General features: G+C 41.0%; 2 protein-coding genes across 4 annotated transcripts in view; one reads left to right on the forward strand and one right to left on the reverse strand.

Moving 5' to 3' along the window:
• C1H9orf85 (chromosome 1 C9orf85 homolog) overlaps window positions 1-18,148 on the reverse strand; it is a 51,656-nt gene extending 33,508 nt beyond the window's left edge. For both annotated transcript variants that reach the window (XM_021658963.2, XM_060387417.1), the window contains exon 1: window positions 17,808-18,148. In XM_021658963.2, coding sequence (XP_021514638.2) covers window positions 17,808-17,909 — 102 coding nt within the window. In that variant the 5' untranslated portion in view covers window positions 17,910-18,148. The remainder of the gene's footprint in view (window positions 1-17,807) is intronic.
• A 132-nt stretch (window positions 18,149-18,280) lies between these two features.
• Abhd17b (abhydrolase domain containing 17B, depalmitoylase) overlaps window positions 18,281-25,689 on the forward strand; it is a 32,475-nt gene continuing 25,066 nt past the window's right edge. The window contains exon 1 of one of the 2 annotated variants that reach the window (XM_021658962.2): window positions 18,281-18,821. Coding sequence is in view for 1 of the 2 variants with exons in the window: in XM_021658961.2 (XP_021514636.1) it covers window positions 19,277-19,279 (3 nt within the window). In the remaining variant the exon portion in view is untranslated. Of the gene's footprint in view, window positions 18,822-19,106; window positions 19,280-25,689 lie in introns of those variants that run through there. The other variant, XM_021658961.2, reaches the window with a different exon arrangement.

The following is a 25,689-nucleotide window of genomic DNA, read 5'->3' on the forward strand; positions in this document are numbered from 1 at the left end:
ACTCTGTTCATATAGTACCTTAAAAGTGCTGAATTATCCTTATGTGTTAGGAATGAATCCCACTGGACTCTGATGTTTAATCCTTTATTATTTATTTTTATGTGTATGTGTATGTATATGTGCCTATATGAATGTATGCTATAGGGCTTCAGGTTATCCACAGAGGCCAAAAGAGGGTGTCAGATGCCCTGTAGCTGGAACTGTGAGCCATACAATATGGGTGCTGAGAACTGAACTTGCACTCTCTGCAAGATCAGCTCTTAACCACTGAGCTATCACTTTGGCCTGTCTAATTCTTCTTCTTTCCTGTTGAGTTGAATTTGCTATCATTTTCTTTTGCCTAGGGAAATTTTACCTTAGTGCTTATAACAGCTGTCACATTACCAAGTGCTGGTAATAACCACTGAAAGTGGGAAGGACTCAGCTTAGTCCACAGTCCTGAGCTATGTTGATTCTGTTTCCTTGGTGAGGCAGTATCATGTGGTAGAGGATATGTACTTTATAGAGATGAGTAAAGACAAATGATGGTAAAACTTTCAAAGTCACATCTACGAGTGACCTACTCCACCTCCTAAAATTTACTCATTAAAAAATACCAACAGTTAGAGGCCTAGACTTTAACACAGCCTAGGGCAGGACACTTCAGACTCCAGCAATATCTTAAGTGTTTTATTGCTGTGATGAAACACATGACCAGATAATTTACAAAAGGAAGCTTTTAAATGTAAGCTTGCTTAAAATTTCAGTGCGTTAGTCCATAATCATCAATGCAGGGAGTGGTAGCAGGCAGGCATGTATGAGGCTGAAGAAGTAACTGAGAGTTCACATCTGATCTACAAATTGTAGTAGGGAGCGAGAATGGGTTTGCATGATCGTTTGAAACCTTACGCCCCACTCCCAGTGGCATACCTCTTTATCCTTCCTAAACAGTTCCCTCCAACTAGGGATCAAGCAATCAAACATATGTGCCAATGGGGCCATTCCTATCCAAAAGACTACAGTGAGACTGGTCTGTGTTTTTCTTGTAGTGTCTTCAGTTGGCTTGGAATCAGGGGAATGCCATCACAGAAAGAGTTAGAACTTACCTCCTGTAGTCTTGGGGAGGTCAGTGAGTTTTCCTTTAAATGCCTGCTGGACTATCCCAGTGAAGGCATCAGGTTTAGGGTGCTTCTTCATTGGGGATTTTTGTTATTATAAATTGATTCAGGATTCCACTCCTTTAAGATTCAGTCTAGGTTCTGTACTTCTAAGATCCCATTTCAAGCAGATTATTCAATTTGTTGGCAGCAAATTGTTGAAAGTATCTTTTATAATTGTTTTTAATTGGGTAGAATTGATATGAATTTTTCAATTTTCATTTTTGGTTATTTGAGCCTTGTTGTTAGTTCACCTAGGTAAAAGTTTGCCAATTTTGTTTATATTAAAAAACTTTCTTTTATTTTTTGAGATTATAATAACTATATCATTTCCCCATCCATTTTCTCTCTCCAAACCCTCATACACACCTCCTTGTTCTTTTTCAAAATCATAGTCTCTTTTTTCATTAATTGTGGTTACATACATGTGTGTATGTGCCGCTAAACACATAAATATACCTTATAATTCTTTTGGATCCATTGATTTTTTTCTGTCTTTTTTTAATATTCATTTTATTTATCTTTGTTCTAATATATTTCCTTCCTTTTGGTGTGGTTTCTGTTTTCCTTGGTTCTTTCCAGTTGACCTGCTAACATAGGATGCTTCTGATTTTTTATATTTGTTTTCTGCAGAGTGATGCTTCAGTGTATCCATGTAATGTTATGTTGCTTTCATTTTCATATAAATGTTTTACCATTTTCCATGTGATTTCATTGATATACTTGATACACACTATGTTTAGTTTCTATAAATTATGATTTTTTAAGTTTTTTTCTGACTTCAATTCTTCTATTACTGAGTTCTAATTTCAGTACAGAAATTCCACTGAGCAGTATGATTTTTCTCATCTAAAATCCATTGTGTTGAGACTCGAGAAGGTGTACTTTGTTGCTGTTGGGCAGTGTTCCTTACAACAGGCTGACTGTGGTTTTCAGTCCTCTGTTCCTGCTTATGTTCTGTCTAGTCCGATCCATTATTCAAGCTCTTCACCAAGGACTTCACCTGTCACTGAGCTACTTCCCCCATCAAGTCTCTAGACTTTTGCTTCATACGGTTTTGGTGGTCTGTTATTACATACATGAAAGGTTTTAATTATATCTTTCCATATTAATTTTTAATACAATGTCTTTTGTCTCTTGTAATTTTTTTTAATTTGAAGTCTATTTTTTCTGACATTTGCAAATGATTCCTGCTCCCTTTCGGTTAATATTTGCATGAACTATTATTTCCATCCTTTAACTCTGAATCTATATATGACTTTGAATCACAGGTTAGTCTCTTACAGACACTCTACAGTCGCATAATATTTGAAAATCCATTTCAATCTCTACCATTTGACTGGAGAGCTAAGCTATAATTTTTCCCTACTGAAAAAAGTAGTGTTCCAATACTAAGATTATCAAATTGCTCCTATGTCTTTTATTTTCAAACACCACCTCACTGAGTAGATTTGAATTCGTTCTGTAATCTAGGCTGACCATTAATTGTGCAATCTTCCTCACTCAGCCAGCCAAGTTGCTTGGATCACATGTCAACACCATAAGTATTCTTTGCCTTATACCAGACAGTGGTACATACTGCTCAAGTATCTTAATGTTAGTTGTTTACACCAGTAATTACTGCAAGAAATAACTTAAGTGAGGAAGGTTTTGTTTTGGCTTGTGGCTTGAGGACCTACAGACTATCAAAGAGGGGAAAGGATGGAGACAGGCAGTTCCATGGTTGCAGGAATGTGCAGCTAGGTCTCCTCACCCCACATCTTGGCAGACAAGAAGCATAAGGTATACAAGAGTTAGTAGAGTCACCTTAGAAATCCTCAAGGCTCTCCCCTATTGATCTGCTTCTTCCAATTAGGCTCTATTTCCTAAAAGTTCCACAACGTCCAAAATAACAGAGGCTGAGTGTTCAAACACACAAGCCTATGGCAGTCACTTCACATTAAAACCACAGCAACTATTAAACCACCATTCTAATTTTCATCAAAAGATCACTAGCGAACTAAATAAACTGAATACAAAAGACTGTTACCATAAATTCATCAACCACATGCCTAATCCTTCATAAAAATTCTTCCTGCTATTTTTACAACATTTCTGTGGTTAGGAGCAGGTACTAATTATCCTAATTTTGCAGATGAGAAACCTGAAGCTCAGAGAATAAAGAGATTTACTTGAGGTCACAAAATTAATCAGGAACATCAGAGACCAAACTCATTAAAAAGTGACTATTAGCTTAGGGCGTGGAGGTAAGTTAAAAGTGGAAAGTATCCCCCTACCATTTTCAGGGTCTTTTATATATTAAGAATGAAACAGAGCATACACATTTCCACATATAAGGTATTATAACTTGATCCTAAATGGTATACTGGTATGCTAACTGCTTTGCAAATAAGAGTAAACCTAAGTCAACCTTTGCAGTAGATAGTAATTTTTTTGCCTAAAGAACATAAACATAAACATAAAACTCTAATTCAGAGAAGAAAATACCTTAATTAAGCACTCTTCTAAAAGAGGGGGATTTTTACAACTAGTCACCGTGATGTTCACAGTCAGGCCCCTGTGAGATTTAAACAATGAATGGTCAGTAACAGGCAGCAACCTGGACCAACCTCTGTACAAATGAACTGGAATGCAGAGAGCCCAACTCAAACAGCAACATGCAAGTGTCACGAGGCAACGCACTCGCTTTTATAACCACTCATTAAAGCTTAGTCACAATCTTGTCCAACCAGTAAGGTATGCCCCAAGTTAGTGATCTTTAAAGAGACAAACTAGTAACCATTGCTAGACAGGCCTAGGAATACCCCTTCCTTCCTAATGGCATCTATTAGGAATGTGGGAATTTAACTCTTTCAAGTAAGTAACAAATAAGAAAGCCACAGACCAAATGACTTATGTTTCAAAATAAATCAAGTCATACACTTGGGGGAAATAATAAATGAGCAATTACCACCTGGAAGCTAGCAACAACCTCAAAGATAATTGCCTTGTTCTGATCACACTTATGTCACAAGAATAATCTACTTGCACTAACAATGTGTTGAAAAGTTAAGTCACCCGAGTGGGAAAAACTAGGTTTATTCTGTGATTCATTTGGTTTAAAGCTCAATTTTCACACATGACTTTACCAATGTTCAGTTAAAAACATTTTCTCATTGTTAAAAGAAAAATAGTACAAAGATGTTTTTGAGGTAATGAAAATGTAAAGCCAAGAAATAAAAGTAGATATTAATGAATAATGTAGATCATCTATAAAAACTACAGTACAACAACATTTTATTTCTGGAGTTTTCCTGTACTTCTAGTTTGTACTATAATGCTTTTCAGTGTCTTCTCAAATCATCCTGTATGGAGTGAAGAAAGCAGTATTGTTTAATGTTATTTTAACTTAGGGAGTCAATGTAACTCATCCAGGGCTGTATATAGAGTGACTCAGTAGCTACACTAACAGACTGTTTGTCTTTCTGGAACTCCAAATTTAGGACTCTTCCCAACATATCAACCTATAAATGTGTCACAGACTAGAATTAAAGATGGCATGTACTACAACTATCTCTGTTATTCATGGGAACAGCTCAAAAAAGTAAAAAAAAAAAAAATAGTATATATCTGGCACTGCACATAACACTTCAAAGATTCCAAAGACTGATCATGCTTAAAACCTCACTGGAGATCAAGCTGATCCCTGATGATGCTTAATATCCCACTGGAAAAACTAAAGCAATGCATATGAAACTAATCTGAAGAGCAAACAGTTTGTAAAGGTAATATGGCATTTAAAATAAGAGGTTAACCGGGCTAGCTTCTTCAAACTGGGTTTTCAGGAGGGTTTAGACAACAGACTTAGGCTAATTCACAGCCTTCAAGACTCAAAAACCACCATCTCATTGGCATTCAAAGCTCTAGGAATAAAGCCTTACTTCTGGGTAGTTCTCTGACATCTAAGTCACAACTCAACACTACAAACAACTCAAAATTCAAGACTCCCTTTATAATGTCCCACAGACACTGGCCCACTGGCCATGTTGAGAAACCTGAAGCCTTGAAGTGTAGCTTGGAGCTGTTAGGAAGTTTTATCAAGAGCTCAAAACCTCACTCCCAATGACATATCTTTTTCACCACAATATTCTCGTAAAGTACTTGACAGATCCTTTTATCTGAAGTCTAGGGCTTTGTCCATGTTTAAAGAAACTTTATTCTTACCTTGCTTGTCCTCTGTAGTTCCATTACACAAATTGGTTGCTCAGCTGGGTTCTTCAAATCTCAAGTTCTCTCTCACTTTTCACTACTTTTCACTACTGGTTATGTTTTAGACAATCCATGAGCTTGACCTCCGAAATCACAAATGTAGTCATTTTTTAAGTCCTGTCCATGGCTGTCATACAGCTATCCTACGAGGTTGTTTACTTTAAACTTCTACAACCAGCATGCAGGAGTTTGTTTTACAGAACTCCTGATTCAGGGATTTTAAGAAGTTTTTTTACTCGTTGATAATATCAAACATACCTTCTTAAAGTGTTTTTGTGGAAAGTTGGGTAGCTCCTTTACCTGGGCATTAGAGGTAAATGCATCAGCTGTGCAACTCACATTTGGAGTTTTCCTAAAATGTGTAGTACTGATGAGTAATCTGCTCAGCCTCTGTATGCAAGCCTCCACCTGCACTGTGCAATGCAGTAGCCATCAACCACAGGCAGCTACTGTAAAGGAACTGAGGTTAAAGTTCAAGTCCTCAGCTGTACTGAAAACAGTTGAAGGTCTTGGAAGGCACCCATGGTGAGCACGCTGGAGGGAGTGGGAAAGATGACCTGCGGCACCATAGACTGGGTAGTGCTGCACGGGTGAATCAGCTCTGAGAATCACTACTGCCCTGGAAGTGAATTCACATTTTATAATCTCCACCTTTGAAAGAGGGGGTAAAAACAGCTTAGAGCTTAGCTTTACTTGTACAGGATTCATGCTGCCTCCAGGCACGGGCCCCATTAGGATCATGGCCCCGCCTTTCTCTTTCATGGCATTCTCCTGCATTAGACAGCTGTATTTCTGACTTTGTCTTTGCATTATCTGGAATCTGACCAGAAAACCCTTGACTTCCAATTATATTACAAAGTTGTAAGCTTAGGAATTGACTCTACTTTATGACTTATACATTTCCTTAATTTTTTATTATAAAAACAGGACTTTATTTTTGTTTATCTGTTTAGCACATGTATTGAAAAGGCCTCTACATTTGAACTATGTAAAAGCAGCTTGTTCACTTTCTATGAATGATGTAACCTTTGTCAAAAACTACTACCTCTGTTAAAACAGTCTCAATCAAGTATAGGTTCAGTTTCCCAGCATTCTGCCTCCTTAGTTCTTGCCGGTCAGAAGACACACTGTCCTTGTGGCCCTCTCCATATGCTCTTTGCTAGAAGATCTTTTTCAATTGCCTAATGTCACAGTTTTCTTTTGTCGTTTCACTGAAATTTGAGGGGGGATTCAGTCAGCCATTCTGAATTAGAAATATCAGTAAAAAAAAATTTCTGAACAGTGAAAAGCAAGCCTTACTAAACACATCCACAGGGAAACCTTAAATTAAGAGTGAGAAACCAAAGTAAGCCAAGACTTTGTTCAACATCCCAGGGAACAGCTGACCCCATGAGGATCAAATAACTGCCCAAACAGTTCATATATAAAAATAAGCACAATGTTCCCTAATATGCAGAAAGTCTGTGATAATTTACCCCATATGACTCTTATAAAAAACAAGTCATTTGGTTTATAAGAAACATGAGATCATATTACTACAGAATCTTGTGATAAAGGTTCATGATGGTATACTGAACATTCACTATACAAGTATATACCATGGTGTCAATTATATTACTCAAATTGATGACTTCAGTGACATGAGTAACTTCAAGACAAACAAGTCAGCCACCTAGTAAGAAAGGGCTGAGCATTTAATAACATACAAATCTTCACAGAACAATAAAGTATTTAAAGTAATCCCTAGCTTAGCTTAAAATTTCAGAATCATGATGTAAATGACCTACAAAATCAAATGACCTTCAAAATGGGGTTTGAGTAATATAAAAGTATAGAGTCCTGATGATGAACCACATATAACATACACAAGCAGCTCCATCATCTACACGAGTTCTTTCTGTTAATAACATGACTCCATCCAAATGGGAAAACACACACACACATACACACACACACACACACACACACAACTTTGTTCCAAAAGGACAACTGAATTCTTATATTAAATAATCAATGTAAACCTAACTGCTCCAACTAGAACAAACAAGATATAGCTACCAGAAGATTTTGAATACAGAGGTAAATTACAAGAGAGTTAGGAGCACAATTATGTATTCACCTCCAAAGGTGTGGGAAAGTCCAGATTTAAAAGGGGACAAATTGGTCACTGTTGGAAAATCAAGTCACACTCATTTCTTCTGGCCAAAGGAGGATTATCTGAAGCTACAATGTACACATGATCAATGAAGATCCATCAGGATGCCGTTCACATCACTAACACTGTTTCTGTACATTCCCCAATTATGACTCAAAGTTTAGCTCATACTTCCTTAATGGATACATTTAAGAAAGGGGACTGGTGCTGACTAGAAGAAATGGGTTCTAGGAAGTTACACGGCTTCACTTGTGAAAATACACTAAACTGCTTCCTGATCTCTACTTTTATTTATGTAAGCTATACTTCACTGTAAGTTTATTAAATAAAAACACTGCACAAGTAATTTTCCTACTTTTGAATTTAGTTCTAGACCGACATTAGGATGCAGCATACATACTCGACTCACTGCTGTCAGTGTTTAGCACATAATAGTGGCGCAACACACAAGTGGATTCACATAGACCAGTAATCAATGAAAATAAGTCCATGAGTCCATTCTTTCACCTCTCTGGACTGCCTCTACAGTACATATCATATATAATAAGTTATCCTTTTAAATGTTAAACTCTCTGTCCGCGGGCAGAGGGTCTCTGTGTCTCTGTTTGAAGAAGAGAAAGAAGCCAAGCTATGTGCACTAATAACTAATAAGACATGCATCATATGCATGGTAAGGGCAATACATGTGACAGGGAAGGAGAGCTATTCCAAGAAGGATGATCCAGGAAAAGCATACGCAGTGAGTAGCAGCTGGGCATGGTGAACACCTTAGTAAGACAAAGGAGTAGAATACCATTATGAAGGCTTACTACTAGGTCAGGTTTGAGAAGGGTATTTTCACAAATCTACTGAGTACTTAGAGTACTGAGTACTCACACTCTGATGAGCCACAAGGACCATGAGAGTTCAAGCAACTTTCTCAAAATCATCACACAGCTAGTAAATATACCCAAATACCCTGGAGAGCCACCTAAGCAACAGACACCTTCATTCCTATGCTTTTACCACTAGACAATGTATTTTCTTTACTTTGGCAATAAACATAAGTATCTGCTTATATCCTTGTTTTAGAGTAATTACTAGGGGGAAAAAAACTTTCACATACTTCAGAGCATTTACCCCACAATCATTTACTTGAGTATTTCTGACTCAAGAACTCATCCTCAAAGATAATAAGGAAGTCCTGTTTTCAAAAGACCGTTCTTTCAAAAGAATACTATGGAGTAATATTCTTAGCTGATTATTTTAATTTTGTTTCATTCTCAAATTAAAATACCAGCAATGCCCAACCTTTTGACTTTGAAACATGATACTACCTACAAACTTACTGCTCTAGAACCACACAATTAAGTCACACACAAAAAACCAAGGGAAAAAAAAAGAGTTAGGTTTTAAGTAAGTCCGCAATTTTGTATTGTGCCACATTCACAGACCTCCTTGACCTCATGTGATCTCATGGTCTAGACATACCTGAAATGTATTCAGTTCCTTGACCTAGAACTTATATTCACCAGTTACAGTTTGAAGAAATGTCCCCACAGACTAATGTTTCATATGTTGGTCTCAAGCTTGTGGAGATCTGAGGTGGGGTCTGACTATGGTGAAGCAGTCATTAAGAGGGAGATCTTCGAAGTTACAGTTCGCCCTGGTTCTGGCCTCTCTCTCTGCTCCTGGTCCACCCTGACGTGGGGAGCCTCCACCACACAGTCCAGCTTTCATGAGCCAGTCTGTTTCTGTCACTGCTTCCCTGCCACAAGGTAATGAAATCCCTGCAAAACCGAGTCAAAGTGATCCTTCATTTCTTCAATGATTTCTATCAGGCAATTTGGTCAAAACAACGTAAAAGTAACTAATAGTAACAGATAATAATAGTAGTAACTAAAAGTAACAGATTCTTCCATCTGGTTCCATTCAATTTCCTAACTTTATAATCCCTAAATCTACTTTCTTTCTGATGATAATAACTTACCAATTATCCTTTTCCCCCTTTTATTTCTGAATTATAATGGTGCTATCTTTGTCAAATCACTTAACAGTCAAATTTATGATATTTACTGACTACCATCTGTGTACATGTCCACAGCTTCAGTGTTGAGGATGAAACAGAAACCCTGGTCTGGAAGATGGCTCAGTCACAAAAGCATCTGGAACTGAGCTCTGGTCCTCAACAACCATGTAAAATAAAAAGCAAGGCAGGGAGCACCTGCAAGCCAGCGCTGACGCACAAAGACAGCAGGATCTCTGAGGGTGGGCAGCAAGTCTACCCAAATGTGAGTTTTAGGTTTAGTGAGAAACACTGTTTTAAAAAATAATGTATGGAAAGAGCGACAGAAGAAGATACTCTACGCATACACAGGTACCCCCCCGTTTCTGTGTCTATTTTATCCTAACGTAGGCTATAAACAAAACAAATACTGACAGTAATTATGAAAATTAAAGTAAGAGTCTAGATTTGCTGTTAACTGAAACACAGAACATTAGAACAAGCCTGAGTGAAAGATGATTCTTACAGTTTAGCTTTTAGGAACTGCATAATGATGGAGCCATTAATGAAACCAGAGAACACCACTGAGTAAAAACACTAGAGGGGACAAAAACCAGGGTTCTTTCTTTGCTACCTCATGCTTCACTCAAGAACAGAGGTCAAGTAGGTCGTCAAAGACATTCAATCCTGCAGCTCAACAGAAATGCTGAGCTGGAGGCTGACTTACGAACACACAGATAGACATTAAGCCATGGTCAGAAGGGAGTGAAGAATGGTTTTTCAGACTGTTTAGGAGGCAGTTACTGCTGGGTGATATACATGGGGCTGGAATCCCCTACTGACTGTAGATAGGCTTCATTTGTTAGGTCAGTCTCAGGTTCACAGCAAAATGGACAGATGCAAAGCTCTCTCACTTATCCTCTAGCCCGCAATGCACACCCACTCCATTACAAACATCCTCAGTGGTACTTTTCTCTACTACAGATGAACCTACACTGACACACATGGAACACTCAGACTTGTTCTATATTTATTACTATCATTGTGTGTATGATAATGTGTGTCAGTGTGGGTTCACTCAATCCAAGCTGTACATGTGGAGGTCAGAGAACAACTCTAGAGAACTGATTCTTTCCTTGCACCATGGGTTCTAGGAATAGAATGGGTAATCAGATTTGTGCAACAAACGTCCACTGAGCCATCTCCCTGTCACCCAAAAGAGTATTCTTAACCAACAATTTCACAAAGACCAACGACCAGTAAAATGCAGTTTTAGCCAGCTAGCCTATACAGCCAAGGATGGCCCTAAATTTCAGATGCTGCCTTTACTTCTCAAGTGCTGGAATTACAGGTGTATGTCACCACACCATTTATGGAGTGCTGAAGATCAAACCTAGGACTTGGTGCCAGGCAAGCACTTTACAAACGGTGCCACATCCCAGCCCCTCTCAGGGATACCTTTAAAGAATCTGTATTAACCCATCAATAATAAAGAAACTATTAAGGTAGAATGAGTAATTAAGGAGTCTTGTGCCTTCAAGTCATTAAACAGATAAGAGAGGGTGAACTTAAGGTACAAAAGGAGGGGCTGGTCTTAGGAAATGTCCTACTTAACTTTGTTAGCTTGGCCTAGCAAAGTTCACCTGAGAAGAAAGTCTCAATTGAGAGATTATTACCCAGATTAGACTGGCCCCGACTGCTGGGGGTTTAGTTGGTTGTTAATAAATGGAGGAGAGCCCACGCTACTGGGAGTGGCACCAGTGCCTGGGCAAAGTACTCCTGTGTCACAGAAGAAAGCTAGGTAAGCATGAGTGTGTAAGCACGCCAGCAGACAGCATTCCTCTGTGGTTTCTGCTTCAACTTCCTGTTTCCAGTACATGCCTTGACTTCTCTCAGGGATGAACTCTGACCTAGAAGCCAAATAAATGCTTTCCTCCCTAAATTGCTTATGGTCAGAGAATTTTATCACAACAAAAGAAATCAAACGAGAACAGGGGGAGACAGGCACTTTATCTTTGCAATATATAGTGACGGGCATAGGCAGTCTGCTAGACGTGGAGGTGGACCTGAGCAGAGTTAGGAACATGTCAAGAGAGTGCCACAGAGAGAGAGAAGGACAAGGGACTGGAGTTATAGCCTGACTCAGTTTGGTAAGGAGTGACATGAGGATACAAAGTACAGTGAAAAGTAAAGGATTATGACATAGGAATAGCCAATGAGGTCAACAACAACAAATCCGTGTGGTTGAAGGAATAGGAAGCCATGTAAATAAACTGTAAACACTTTTTTTTTTTAAGTTTCTGAGTAAACTGGGTGTGGTAGGATAGGCTTTTAATCCTAGCACTGGAGAGACAAAGGGAGAGGAATCTGAGTCCTTGGCCAGCCTGATCTACATAGTGAGTTCTAGGGCATAGACAGACCTTGTCTGGGGAGGAGGGGTGAAGAAAGTCTGTGAGTAGAGTAGTTCCCAGCCATGGTAAAGGTTAGAGTCTGACTCCAAGAGTAGACTTCTGAGGGGTGGGGTGGGGGGTCTGAAAGCTGAGAGGCCAGATGCTGGATGCAGTGATTACTAAGTATGATGAGCTGATCAATGATATGGCATAAGTTGGGCACTGATGAAGAGGTGTGTAAGAGGTTAGTACAGACCTGGAGGGATGCTAGTCTGACAGTACATATTTTCCTGAAACTAGAGTTTTGATTGAGGAGGAACTGACTAAAGCAGCAAATAGGAGAAAAGAGAAGATTTGGGTCAAGAAAAATGTCTTCACTTGTGAGGTCCCTGGGTAAGCAGTGTTCCCTGAAAGTGCAAGGCAGGAAACGTAGGAAATGTGTATCTCAGAAACGTCTCTTGTGAATGATACTGAATTATCAGTCTTGAGGCAAAGAGGAAGAGCTATGAGAGGTGCTGTAGGGCGGGAAGACCATAAGTGGTTTGAAATGTGATCCCTGGCGATTACAGTGGAGCCAGTAACAAGACATGCACAAGTTTCAGGAGGATAGTGCAGCCCCTTCTGACTATAGCGGCATTCAAAGTTAACACACACAGAACTCACTCTATAACATCTGCACTGGTTCCTGCTAGGCACAGCAGCTGCCTGGCAGCTCCACCAAATTCCACCAGGCCCCATCTGTTAAAATTCTCACAGTCTCTCACTCTCACACAGAAGGAGTAAAGTTCTTGCATGTGAAGCTCTGGGGAACAAAGGACACAGCATCATATGCTATGACAACAGGGCACCTCTTCTCTGACTGTAATCTCGGGGTCACACTGCTTCTATTACAAACTAATACACAAAGAAAAGAAAAGTCCTGATGGCTGAGGTCTGTAATTCAACTTATTTAGCAGGCTGAGGCAGAGGAGTCGAAGTTCATGACCTTGCTGGCTGTAGCTGTGAGACTGTCTCAAAATTTGAAAAACATAGCTGAGGAGGTAAAGAAATCCTCAGTACTAAAGGGGAAACTACACATACAAAAAAAGGGGCAGGGCTTTGAAATGACTTGTCCTCTGGGTCTCATCAGACAGGTCGTACCTAATTAATGGACAGCCACATGCTAATTATGTAACTTTGGGGACACCACTCATTCCCCTAAGCCCTAATTTCCCAGTATGTAAAATGGAATAATTATAGCATTTATCCCAGGGTCATTTTGAAAATTAGATAATGTATACCAAGATGGCGTAACATATAACACACTAAAGTATATAACTATTAGCCATTATTACTATAAGTATATTTCCAATATTATTTAGACAGTAGAGACATAGACTTCTAATTTTTTATCTCCATATCAAGATGACAATTGGTTTCCAAAAGTTAGTGTGTTCCATAATGAATCAGTTCTCTGGGCATTTTATAACCCGTACAGTTCCACAGCCAAGCAAGTTTTGGTCAACTACCCTTTCAAGTTGCAAAGCACCCCAAAGCTTTTTGGGGTTTGTTTCTTTGCTTGACAGAATACTGCTGTATACCTCTGGATGGCCTGATACTACAGTCCAGCCTGGCCTAGAACTCATGGCTTTCCTCCTGCCTCACTGAGATCCCCAAAGTTCTCATCTCAGTGCTAGGCATGGTACCAATTTATATTTTGCCCCCACCACAAAGTCAGATCCAATGCATAGTATTTCCAAAGCAATTTGGTCATAAAATGACACTGGAGATCTAAAAATCACACTTTGAGAAATGCTAACAAAAATAATGCTGACTATACACACAAAAGAGCAGTTTCTAGAGAATGGCATATGTTCTTCTAAACTGTCACATGTTAATGGAGCCTTCCTTACTCTCCAAATTCAAGACTTCCAGTTAAATACTCTTGAACTTTTCTTTCATAGCTCTTATAGGCACAAGCACTGACACACTTGAAAGACTATTTGATTAATTTCTGTCTCTTCTCTCTGCAAATTATAAGCTTTAGTTAATATATATATTTAGCAAATATATATATTTAGCAAATATATATTAACTATATATATAACTATATAAATAGTTAATATATATACAAATATATATATGTATTTGATATATATACATATATATCAAACACGCCTCAGGAGACTGAGGCAGGAGAATATATATATATCAAATACACACCCACACGCACGCACGCACACACATGTTTTTTTCCCTTATCCTTAATCCCTCAGCATCTAGCATAACGTTTGGTAGAAGATGCTAAGAAGCTCAGGCTAGCCCAAAACCCACAGAGTGCTGAGGTAATAGGCATGTACAACCACTTCCAGCTACAGGTTTTTTATATACACAGCAAATAACTGTGAAGAACTCAAATGTTTATTAATATGAAAATGGTTAAATAAATTACTCTACATTTTTATTTTTATAATGTTAAAAACCATGGACTTAGCTGAGTACGGTAGCCCAGGCCTGTGATCTCAGCAAGTGGGAGACCTAGATTATTCAATGGGTTCTAGGCCAGACTAGTATACAGACTGTCCTGAAAAACACTTAAAAAAATGGAAATATATTTTATTACACGCATGCTAGAACACAGATGGATATGTACAATCATACATAAAACTGTTAACAGTGACTACACCTGAACTGTAGGCCCAAGAAAAGTAATCTTTATGCTATCTAAACTTGCTACAATGCTTTCAAAACTATACATTTTTTGTAATTAATTTTCCTAGGTTTTGAGCAACTTTGAATCCACACAGATTATCATGTAATTATGATTGGCTTGGCTCATACTTGTATCTCTTTCTTTTCTTTCTACTTTTTGGAAACAGGGTTGCTTTACATGTCCCTTGCTGTCCTGGAACTCAGTATGTAGACCAGGCTGACCTCAAACTCAAAGAGCTCCACCTTCCTCTGCCTCAAGTGCTGGGATTAAAGGCATACACCACCACACCAGTGCTATTGGTAATTCTTCATGATCACTTCCTACCATCATTTAGAAAGAACTGGTTACCTAATTTGCACAGCTACACTCAAGAGTTCCATTCATTCACTGACCCACTTTCATTCCACTCTCTTAATGAAAAGAAAAAATTACACAGGCCTCTGTGCCACCACTGATCCATCCCCCCATGTCCTCTCATACCTCACAGTGCCCTCTGTAAAAGCCACCATGTCTAGCCTGTATCTTTTGTTTGTTTTACAAAGCAAGGTTTCTATGTATAGCCCTTCCTATGTATGGCCTTCCTGGTACTCACTCTGCAGCTGAGGTGGCCTCAAACTCAAAGCTCCACTTGCCTCTGCTACCCAAGTGCTAGGATTAAAGATGTGTGCCACGACCACCTAGCAGATCTCTATTAAGAACAAGTTTTTAAAACGATCCCCATAACCATCCTGACAGAAAAGAGCAGAGACAGTACGTACTGTTGTTTTAACTGCAGAGTTAAAACAACAGAACTAGTGTGAGGTCTCTCTTCTGCTACAGCAGTCTCAGGAACTTCTGGGGAGATGAAGAAACAGGTCACCAACAACAGGCCAAAGAAACAATTCTACCTGGGTCCAGTTCAGTGAACCAATAAGTTTTATTTTTAATTACCATCTCTTACAAAAACAGGGACTATTTCCAGGAGTAGGGACAACTGAGGTGTGCCTCCTCCACTGAAGAAAATGTTTCTCTCAGCATCCATCAAACCATAGATAGCTTACACACACATACTCAGGGACCTGAGAGGTGATGCCTCCTGAGTCCATCCCCACTCCATTACAGATCATTAATAGGTCCAATCCTGTGCAAGTGTCTCACAGGTAATCACAGGTGCCAAGGATTCAAGAGGTCACTGGCCCTGTCACAGCTAGAAGACCCGTTCCACAACACCAGTGTATTTGACGACACACTATCTCCTCCTCTCAACACTATCTCCTCTCAAAGCCATCAACACCGCAGTCAACTTAATAAGAGGAGATTTAAGTCTATTTTGATCTTTACCCTTTCCAAACCTGTAAGTGGCCTAATGGCATTGCTGATCAGTGACCATGAAGATGGGCCTCTTTTAAATAAGCTCAGGAAATGGGCGGTTACAGAGCCTGGTGTGCACCGCTTTGCTGTTAAGTAGTCCTCATATTAAGCTGAAAGGGCCTTCGTGGGCTGACCCTGTTGGCCACTTGGAAAACTAGAGCAAACTTCTTTCCTCTTCAAGAATATATTCAAATATGAGAGAAGACACTGTAGAGAAACATCCTAATAAAGCGTCTATCATAGCTAGGTTTGGTGGCACATGCCTCAGGAGACTGAGGCAGGAGAATTGCTGCAAGTTCAAGTCCAGCCTGTCTACATAGTGAGATGCTGTCTCAAAAAATTAAACAGGTGGAGATGTGGTGGGAATAGGAGAAGGGTCCCTATCACTCCCTATGATCAGTCCAGTCTTGAATTTAAAAACTGTGTTTACAATCGAGAGCTGAGACTACCTGGGGCCCCAGTTTCCTTCCTCTGGGAAAGGACTAATTAGTGTATCTCACAGTTATATTTAAACACGGTCTAGTCTCACTTTCAAGGCTCTCCACAGATTTTAAGATGGCTACAGGAATAGTGACAGGAAATTATACTCCACTACCCCCACTGCTGTTTGGGCCATATTGTGGATTAATCCATCTTTCTCTACCTACTTCTACTCTATAATTTTCTCTAAACTACAGAAAAAGCCGGTGGTAGGTTTACCAACCCAGTGCCTGCTAGCTTAACATGTCTGAGGGCCTAACTTCCAATATCCTTCTTTACTCTTTCTCACTGAACTGCCTTACCCTTTAACAAGGTCTATTGAAATTTGTAATTACGGAGCCATCTGCTTACTGTCCATATCACGCAGAACACTACAAGTTCCATAAAGGTAGAATAGACGTTTTTTAATACTGTTCACCCGTGGGAGTAGAGCCCTACACAGGAAAGATGGTTATTAAGCATTTGAGAAACAAAGAAAAAAGGGACTAAAGGTTACTGTAAATAGATTGCTTTCTTAATGTTTTAAAATTAAAATTAATCACCTGCTGACCCCCTGCATGTCCCACACTACTTGCTCTTTTATTTTGTTGGCTTCGGAGGCTTCGGAGAATAATAATACCGAATTTCTCATTTGAGGCTAAAGTTCACAGAACTTACTAAGTTCCTTCAAGAAACACACTTAGGAAATCTGAACTCTCGTTTATGTAAATATTAACTTTATCTGATGTAAAGCCGCCGTCCTCCAGGGTGACTGAAGATTTCCACACAGTTAAGGGTAAGACCGATAGTTATCCATAGGAAAAAAATCACTAATCATGCGTATCCCAAGTGACCTAAACAGTCGGAATTTTCTTCCAGTTTACACGAGTCCTGCTAACTCAAACACCTGTATCAACAGCGAGCAACCACTTTTACACAGGCCAAACCCTTTGCTCTTACAATCTCAACACAAACCCGAAGTTACATTTTGTTCCCGAGGACAGTCGTACCCCCGACAAGGCCTACCTATAGGCTTGGAGTTTTCGAAAAACAGAGGGTGCACAGACTTGGAGAAGAGCTGCGGCAGGGGCGTGATCCAGCTGGCCGCATCCAAGGGCTCAGCTGCTCCATCGGTCCCTTAGGTTGGCCGAAGGGCTACCCTGTCCAGCCTTGACGCCACTAGGGAAATGTGCTGACCATCTGATGTACTCCCGGAGCACAGCCAAGTCACAGAAAGGGCGTGGGAAGAATGTTTTAGACACCACTGCACTGCAGCCAAGAGTAACTGGGCTGCAGTCCACGCTAGCCCTCGCCAGCTCCCCTCATTTCCCCTCTCCCCTTCCCAATCACTTTTTCCTAAGGATAGCAGTCAGTACAACAGACAGGGGCCTACCTTGGTCTGAACACTCTTATCAAACTTGTCATTTTTGAAGGTGAACGTATTCTGGTGCTTCTGAGGCCTGGACCGAGTCACGTTGCCTTTCTGGGAACTCATCCTCAAATCACAGGCACCTTAAGCCCGTGCAGCCTCTAAGTTTGCAGGGAAGAGGAAAAGAAATTCCCGCCCCAGGGTGACAGCAGCGACAGTGACCCGGAAGAAGTTTTCCTACTCTTTCCGTCCCAGCGCCAGGTCGGCCCACGTGACTCGGCGCGGCGGTCACGCTCCGCTCTCGGCGCGGCGTAACCTCGACCACCGGTTTCGCGGCAAACCTTGCTCAGCGCCAGGGCAGCCAGTCCAGCTTTCTTCGAATCTAGAATTCCCCCATTGGCAGGAACGCGGCCGTCCATCACGGCGGAGGGGGCGGAGGTCCGCCGTTCCGATTGGCTCTCCTTTTGCGCAGTCCCCGCCTCCCGCCGAACGCTCCCAACCTGTCCGCGGCTCGGTAGCGTAGCGACTCGGCTGCGCGGTCTGTGATTGGCGGAGGGTGGGCGAGGCCGGAGCCCTGCCCGCCTGCAGCTCGGAGCCCCGGGTCGGCTCCGGCGCCCTCCTCCAGTCAGTGGCCAGCTCCAGCGGGGCAGCGCGCCGTTCCTTCCCCCCGCGGCCCTCCTCCCAGCTCCCGCCCGCCCTCCCGCCGCGGCCGCGCGCCCCGCCACCCGGCGCGGCTTCGGAGGCGCCCAGGAAGGCGGGCTGCGGAGACGCCAGCGCCGGCCCCGCGCTGCGGACGGCGACCACGGCCGAGCGGGACCTCGGGCCGGACAGCCCCGGCGGCGGCGGCCGCCCCTCGCGCCGGGGCCGTTAGTCAGCAGAACGCGAACGCGCGTGGAGGGGGCCCCCACACCGAGCGCGCCCGGGCCCCGCGGCGCTCGTTCGCGTCCTCGCCGGGCCGGGCCGCGCCGCGCGCACAGAGTCGGCGGGCGGCGCCCCGCGGAGGACCGCGCGTCGGCGGCCGCGGCCGCCCAGCTGCAGGTGCGTGGGGCCGGGCCGTGCGCGGGGGGACCGGGCCGGGGGGCTCCGGAGCGGGGCGGCCGAGCGGGGGCCCGCGGGGAGGACCGCAGGATGGGGTCGTGCGCCGCGCCGCTCCCCTCCCTGCATGCGGGCCACCCCAAGGCCCTCGCGCCCGGCTCGGTGTCCGCGTCCCGCCAGCCTCGGTTTTGGAGGTGGGAGTCTGCCCGGAGCTGGAGCGGGCTATCCCGCCCCGCCTGTCGCGGGAGATGCTTTCGACGGCTTGAACTTATACCGTCGCTGATTGAGAACTCCGGGAGGCCGGATTTGAATTGGAAGTTGGAGAGTTGTGTTTGGAATTGTGTTCAGTACTTGAACCGAGGAAGTTGTGTCCAATGATAGTGTGTGGAGGACGTTCGGAGAGTTTAACCTCGGCTTCTTAAGAAAAAAAAAAGAACAGAAAAGGCTGAGCCGTAATCATGGTGAGATTTTTGTCAAAAGCAGAACATTTAGATCCACCAGCGGTGCTCTCATATAAGGCACTGTAAAGCAGATTTGGTAGGAAAGGATTAACATAACGGGGCGCTGAAAGGGTGACCTTTCAATTTTGCTTGGGAGTTTATGAAAGGTATTCCTTGTGCAATGTGTAGTGTTTGGTCCTTAGGATTCATTTACATTTTTCAAGCCTTCAGTATATTAAAAGGCTTTTGGGACGTCTTGGGCCACCGTTTGAAACTACCTCGTGAGTTTTGAGGACATCATCAGGTGCGGTTTGTGATGACATTCATTTGTTTACATTAACGGGAAATTTCAATAAACGGACATTTCTTTTGTAGAGAATTTGTGTACATGAATTCAGTTGGGCAGCATACCTACTCGTATCCAGTGCACTGTTTTTGAACGTCACCATTATTATCGGTGTAATGATTCTTACTAAATTTGGGGGGGGGACGGCAAAGGGTAGTAAGAGCCTTTCGAAAGGAAAGTGGTGAAGGCGAGCGTTTTGGTTGTTGAAAACGGATAAGCTCATCTGTGCAGTTCGTTACTATTTCAGATCTAGGAGGAAATAAGTAGCTCCCTCACCCATATTTTGACCTCTCTTTTCTCCTACTCTAGTACTAATAAGGTTAATTGGCAAGGATAGGATTAGATTTTCAGCAGGCTAGGCAGCTTTAAATTTGTCTCTTGGTGTACGGTGCCCTGGTTGATACGTGGCTTGTTTCTCTAAGTACCATCACCCATTTTGTATGTGAGTGAAATGACAACTGAAAAAGCAGGATCTCCCTCACCGCCAACTCTTCCAGTCATCATAAAGTACTGGGACAAGATAATGTTTTTAGTAGCGTGATGAACCCAGAAGAATGAGGCAATTTGGAGTCTGTTCCACATTCTGTCACCAAATTGCTATACAACTCCAGGCATGCTGTTCCAGGCTGAATCAGTGTCCACGTTAGTAAACATAGAACTAATAAAATATGCCACCTGCTCTAGGAGCACTCTTTGCTTGCCTAGAAGACCTTTGTTTCCTTCCCAGGACCCACCCACGCAGTGGCTCATAACCATTGCTAATGCCAGTTCCAAGCTTCTGATCTCCATGGACACCAAGCCTGGTGCATATAGCATACATGCAGACAAAACATTCCTACACATAAAAAGAAATCTAAATCTCTTTAAGAATGTTTCACCTGCGCAGTTTTTGGGGCACTAACTGCTAAGCTATATGTGTGTTAGTATTGGTGTTGTAGCAGTGTGAATAGGATATTTAGGGTATATTGACTTCTTTGCTTTATTTTGCTTCCACTCTGTGATTTCTCTTGAAATTCTCAAAATAAAATGTCTCCTTTTCCTACCTTGTGAGGAATCACTCATAAGTTGCCTTGTCTGCCCCAGCCTTGTGAGTTGGAAAAATGACTTTCTGGCTTTTACAGATTAAGCAAATAAAGACCAGAGAAATCAGTTATTTAAATTGTCTAAAATTAGACTATAAGAACTGAGACTTGAACCCACATCTTCTGACTTGTCCTCCATCCTTGTTGTTGAAGCAGTCTTCCTAGCCATGTCTATACTCAGTTTTTCTTTATTTTCTGTAAAATGACTATAGCAGTATCAATGTGGTGACATAAAATGTAACGAGGATTCATGTGCCTTTCATCTAACTAAAGAAATTCAACTGTGAATCAAAAGGATACTTTACTTGTATCTTGTAAATTCTCCCAAATCCTATTCTCTTTCTCTCATTCCAACCAATAACCTTAATTGCCATGGCTCCTTGCTGTCAGTGTTCATGTAGATGCCTGAACGTTCCCCCCCTTCGTGTGTGTGTGTGTGTGTGTGTGTGTGTGTGTGTGTAATTTGATGGTCTTAAATTTATTTCTCAAATAAATTTAAATTTAATGATGTTTAAATTTGGTCAATATTCATCTATAATTTTCCAAGTATTTCCATTTTGTTTTCACTGTCCCAAGACCACATACAAATGTTCTTTGACCAACTATGTGTACAGCAGCAGTCTCAAAATTATATTGCTTAGTGGTGTCCTTAGTGTCTTTCTGTAAATGTCCTCTGGCATTTGCACAAGAAAATCACCCGACAATAGGTGTCTGAAAGTGACTCACTTTCTTGTTTTATTTAGTACAGGGAGACCCAAAGTAGCCAAGGCTGGTCTTAAACTTGAGGTCCTCAACCTCAGCCTCCCCATTGCTGGGATTAGAGGCAAGCACCACCACTGCCAGCATGTTTTCCCATATATGTATTTAAATGTGTGCCCAAACATCTCCAGCTGTTGGTCCTTGACCCTATATCCTCTTTTTATAAAAACACTTGAATATTTGTTTTTAAAAGGTGCTCTTAGTAAAAACAGAAATGACGTAGGTGTTTCCCGGATCAGTGCCTGTGCAGCTGCCCTCGGGTTCTGCCCCTGTGTAATGCTGTATCACCTGGAGTTGGTTAGTTAGATCTTGCCATGCCTGGGGCGCTAATCCACTGGCTTAGATGCAGAAGGTTAATGGGATTGCAGGATTCGTGTCCACAAAGTCTCAGAAGTCTTGCTGGAGCCCGCAGCAGTGGGGAGCCTAACTCAGCAGAGTTCCTGCCACTGTCCGTTCTGATTGCTCTGTCGAATTGCCTTCAGACACCAAAAGCAGCACTGTTGAAGACAAGCGATCTTCTAAAATAACAAACTTACTCCTTAAAGTTTGAACGAAACAGCATACACTCTTCCCTGTACACGCAGGATAAATTATTTAATGTCATCATCTGTGATATGGCTATTTAACTAGACAGTGAGTGCATTTTTAGAAATGTATGACCTTGGAGTTGGTTTTGTTTTTCCTCCCCTTCTCCCAGTGAATGTCCAGTAGAGCAGTTAAAACTCATGGGACTTGGAGCAACATTTTATTTTTTTCTAGTTTTGGTTTGTTTTGATTAGAGGGTGTAGAGTTCGGGACTCACTGTGTATCTGAAGCTGGCCTGTAACTACTGATCTCCACTAGCTCCTGCAGCATTGTCCTCATAGTACCCGCTTTCTTGGCTTTTAGGTTAGTGCTGCTTCATTCGTGATTCCTGAAGGCCGGCAGTAAGAAAGATTACCCTAGTCATAATTCTAGCAGTACATTCCTAGACCACAGGGTATGAGCTTTTCTTTATTAGATAATTGCCCATTTTCTGTCCAGATTGTTTGTGCTAGCTATGGATGTGGTAGGTTGTCAATACTTTAGACTTAGTAGTTTTAGCCATTCTAAGGAGGATAGAATGGTACTTGATTCTAGTTTCATTCAAATCTCCCAAGTATTTGTATTGTTGCTAATAGTTTGATATATTTGTTGGACATACATATTCTTTTTCTGTAATTTTTTTTTTTTTTTTTTTTTTTGCTCAATTTTACTTCATAACAAATTGAGGTTTTAAAGATACTTTCTTCCCACTCTTTAGCGTGGCTTTCACTTTAATATCATTTTACTAAGTTGTTTTGTTTTGTTTTTCTGTATAACCTTGGCTGTCTTGGACTTCCCTTGTAGACCAGCCTGGCCTTGAACCTCACAGTGATCCACCTGCCTCTGCCCCTGGAGTTTGGGGATTAAAGGTGTGTGCCACCACGCTTTACTAAGAATTTTTAATTCAGTGATTTTCATTTATTTAGTGTTTTGGAACAGAGGCTTACTCTGAAGCCTGGGCTGCACTCAGATTAATAGCAATCTTCAATTTAGTCTATCAAGCGCTGGGATTGTCACCATGCTTGGTTTAGCTTTTTTATTTTAATGTCAGACTTAAACTTGAATATTTCTTGTGATGCATAGTGCTGTCAATTTAGTAGAATTGAGAATCGCCTGGGAGATAGACCTCTGGGCATGCCTGAGGGGAATCACCTTCTTTGTTGTTTGATACTGGGGGACCTGTCCTACTTGCTTTCCCTGGGCAGGGCTCCTGGACTGTTAGAAATGAGTACAGTGCGTGAACTAAGCACCAGTATGCGTTTGACTCTGCTTTCTGACTGAATGCAGTGTGACACCTTGATGTCCACCATATTGGATAGACTGTGTATGCCCTTGAACCATGGATTAACTTTCTCCCGTTAGCTGCTTTTGTCAAGATTCTTGCATTTTATCACAAAAAAAGTATCTAATATCTGGAATTCTTTTGATTTTTTTTTTTTTTTGTAAGAAAGGGCTTGTAAATGAAATGCATTCGTTTAAACTGTCTTTTTATTGAAATTGTCTTTTTTATGTTAATGTTTTCTGTTGACATTATAGTGATGATGGTCATTTGATTTAGTTAACTATCCCTATATGGAAAATTAAAATTTGGCAACTCTTGAACTGGAGATATGGCTCAATGGTAAAAACACTTGCTGCTCTTCCAGAGGACCTGAGTCTGGGTCCAAGCACCCAAACTTTGTGGCTTCCAACTGCCAGTAACTCCAACTCTGGGGAAGCTAGCATCCTTTTCTGGTTTCCACAGGCATCACACACATAAATAAATAATAAGACTTTGAAGAATAATAACATTCCATAACTGTTGTCATCACAGTTGCAATATTTCTTTAAAAAAGAGATTCTCGGAATCTGCAACCATTCCTTTAGAGTACAGATTGAACATTCCTACTGTGAAAAATTGAACTCTGAAATACACAACTCTGAGTACTAGCATAATGGTCAAAAGTTTCAAATTTTTGGAGTATTTTAGGATTTCTGACTTTGAGGTTAAGAATGCTCAGCTAGTAAAAAATCTAAGAAAAATATTTCAAAATAGATTTCTTGTCCTACTGATTTCAAATCTTGTGTTCCATCTGTGGCTTACACTCAGCTTCTAGATGCATAGAACATGGCAGGTACTTTTGTCATTGATCGTTATCCAAATCCTCATTTTACAGTCTGCTTTATGTTTTTACGGTTTTTTCCATACTTTTTTTTTTATTTTGGCTAGGGTTTTAAAAATGACACTCATAATTCCAGTCTCCACTTCTTTAGTAGAATAAAATGTCAGAATAAATTACAACATTTAAATGTAAATTGGCTCAGCTATAGGGTCTGTTTTGTTTCCTTGGGAGCTACACATTTAGAAAAAGTTTAAACAAGCTCTTATGGTCATTAAAGAGAAAAAGTGGGAGTGTCCTCTGCATATGCACTGATCACTATTGTAGGGTTGGTTTTGTTTGGTGGTGGAGGGAGGCTTATGTGCAAAATAAATAAAGAGGCCTAGCTTACTCCTAGAACTCAGCATCTAGAAGAGGATCACTGTTAATATGTGCAACAAACGAAATGTCTAATATTGTCAAAAAGTGATAGATATTTCAAAATAGGTAGTAGAGGGTCCAGGAGTGCAAAGGAAACATCTTAACATAATAAATAGGGTGGTCCTATTAGGTTTCATTGAACAGGGAAGAATGAGCAAATTCATGCAGACAGTGAAGGTGTTAACTATGCAGGTATTAGCAAAATCCATAAGACTGGACAGAATAGCCTTTATATTAGGCCTGTGTGCATGCCTCCCCCATTTAAAACTGGAGCTTAGAAAAGTTAATTAACTTAAAAACCTACAGTCTTGGTTTTCTCATTTATAAAAGTATGACAGTTCAAAAAAGGATTATTAAGACTAAGAGATAAACTGGATGTAGTGGCGCATGCCTTTAATCCCAGTATTTGGGAGCCAGAGGCAGGTGGGTCTCTATGAAGTTGAGAGGTCAGCCGGGTCTACAAAGTAAGTTCCAGGACAGCCAAGGCTGTTCCACCGAGAAACTCTGTCTCAAAAAAAGACATTTAAGAAAAGTAAAAAGAATTAAGAGCTAAGTAAAAGGACCCACCCCTCACTTTATTCTCTTGTGGAACTCTGAACTTTGTTTTCATAGTAAATGTCACAGCTTATAATTATCTGCAATCATGTTTGATAAAGTTTTATCTCACCTCTTCTGAAATACCAATGGGAAGAACCAGTCAGTGCAGTACTGTTTCATTAACATAAAATCACAGACAGCCTTTAAACCTTTCTTCATTTGGAAGTTATCTCTTACAGATTTGTTGAGTGTTTTGTGTTTATACAGTCTTTTTGAATTAGAGCTTAGACTGCATTACAAGCATCAGCTCATTCACCACCATACATCCTTGTGATGAAAGCAGTAGGTATGTCTCAGCCTGCACTTAAAGAATTGAGGCTGCTGAATCACTTAGTGACACAAAATCAAAGCAAGTCTGGATCACAACTGACATTTGGATCCTTTTTCTAGTTTTTTTTTTCCTCTCTCTTTCTTAAAATATTGCTAAAATTCACTTAAAAGCAAAAACACATTAGCCATAAATCACTAGATTTAGCCTTTGGAAAATCATTAGGAAACATGGAATTAATATTCTAGTTATGACTTTGTTTTCAATTTTACCCTTATAGAGCTCCTCAAAATATC

The sequence above is a fragment of the Meriones unguiculatus genome, chromosome 1 (genome assembly GCF_030254825.1).
Source record: "Meriones unguiculatus strain TT.TT164.6M chromosome 1, Bangor_MerUng_6.1, whole genome shotgun sequence".
Lineage (NCBI taxonomy): Eukaryota > Metazoa > Chordata > Mammalia > Rodentia > Muridae > Meriones > Meriones unguiculatus.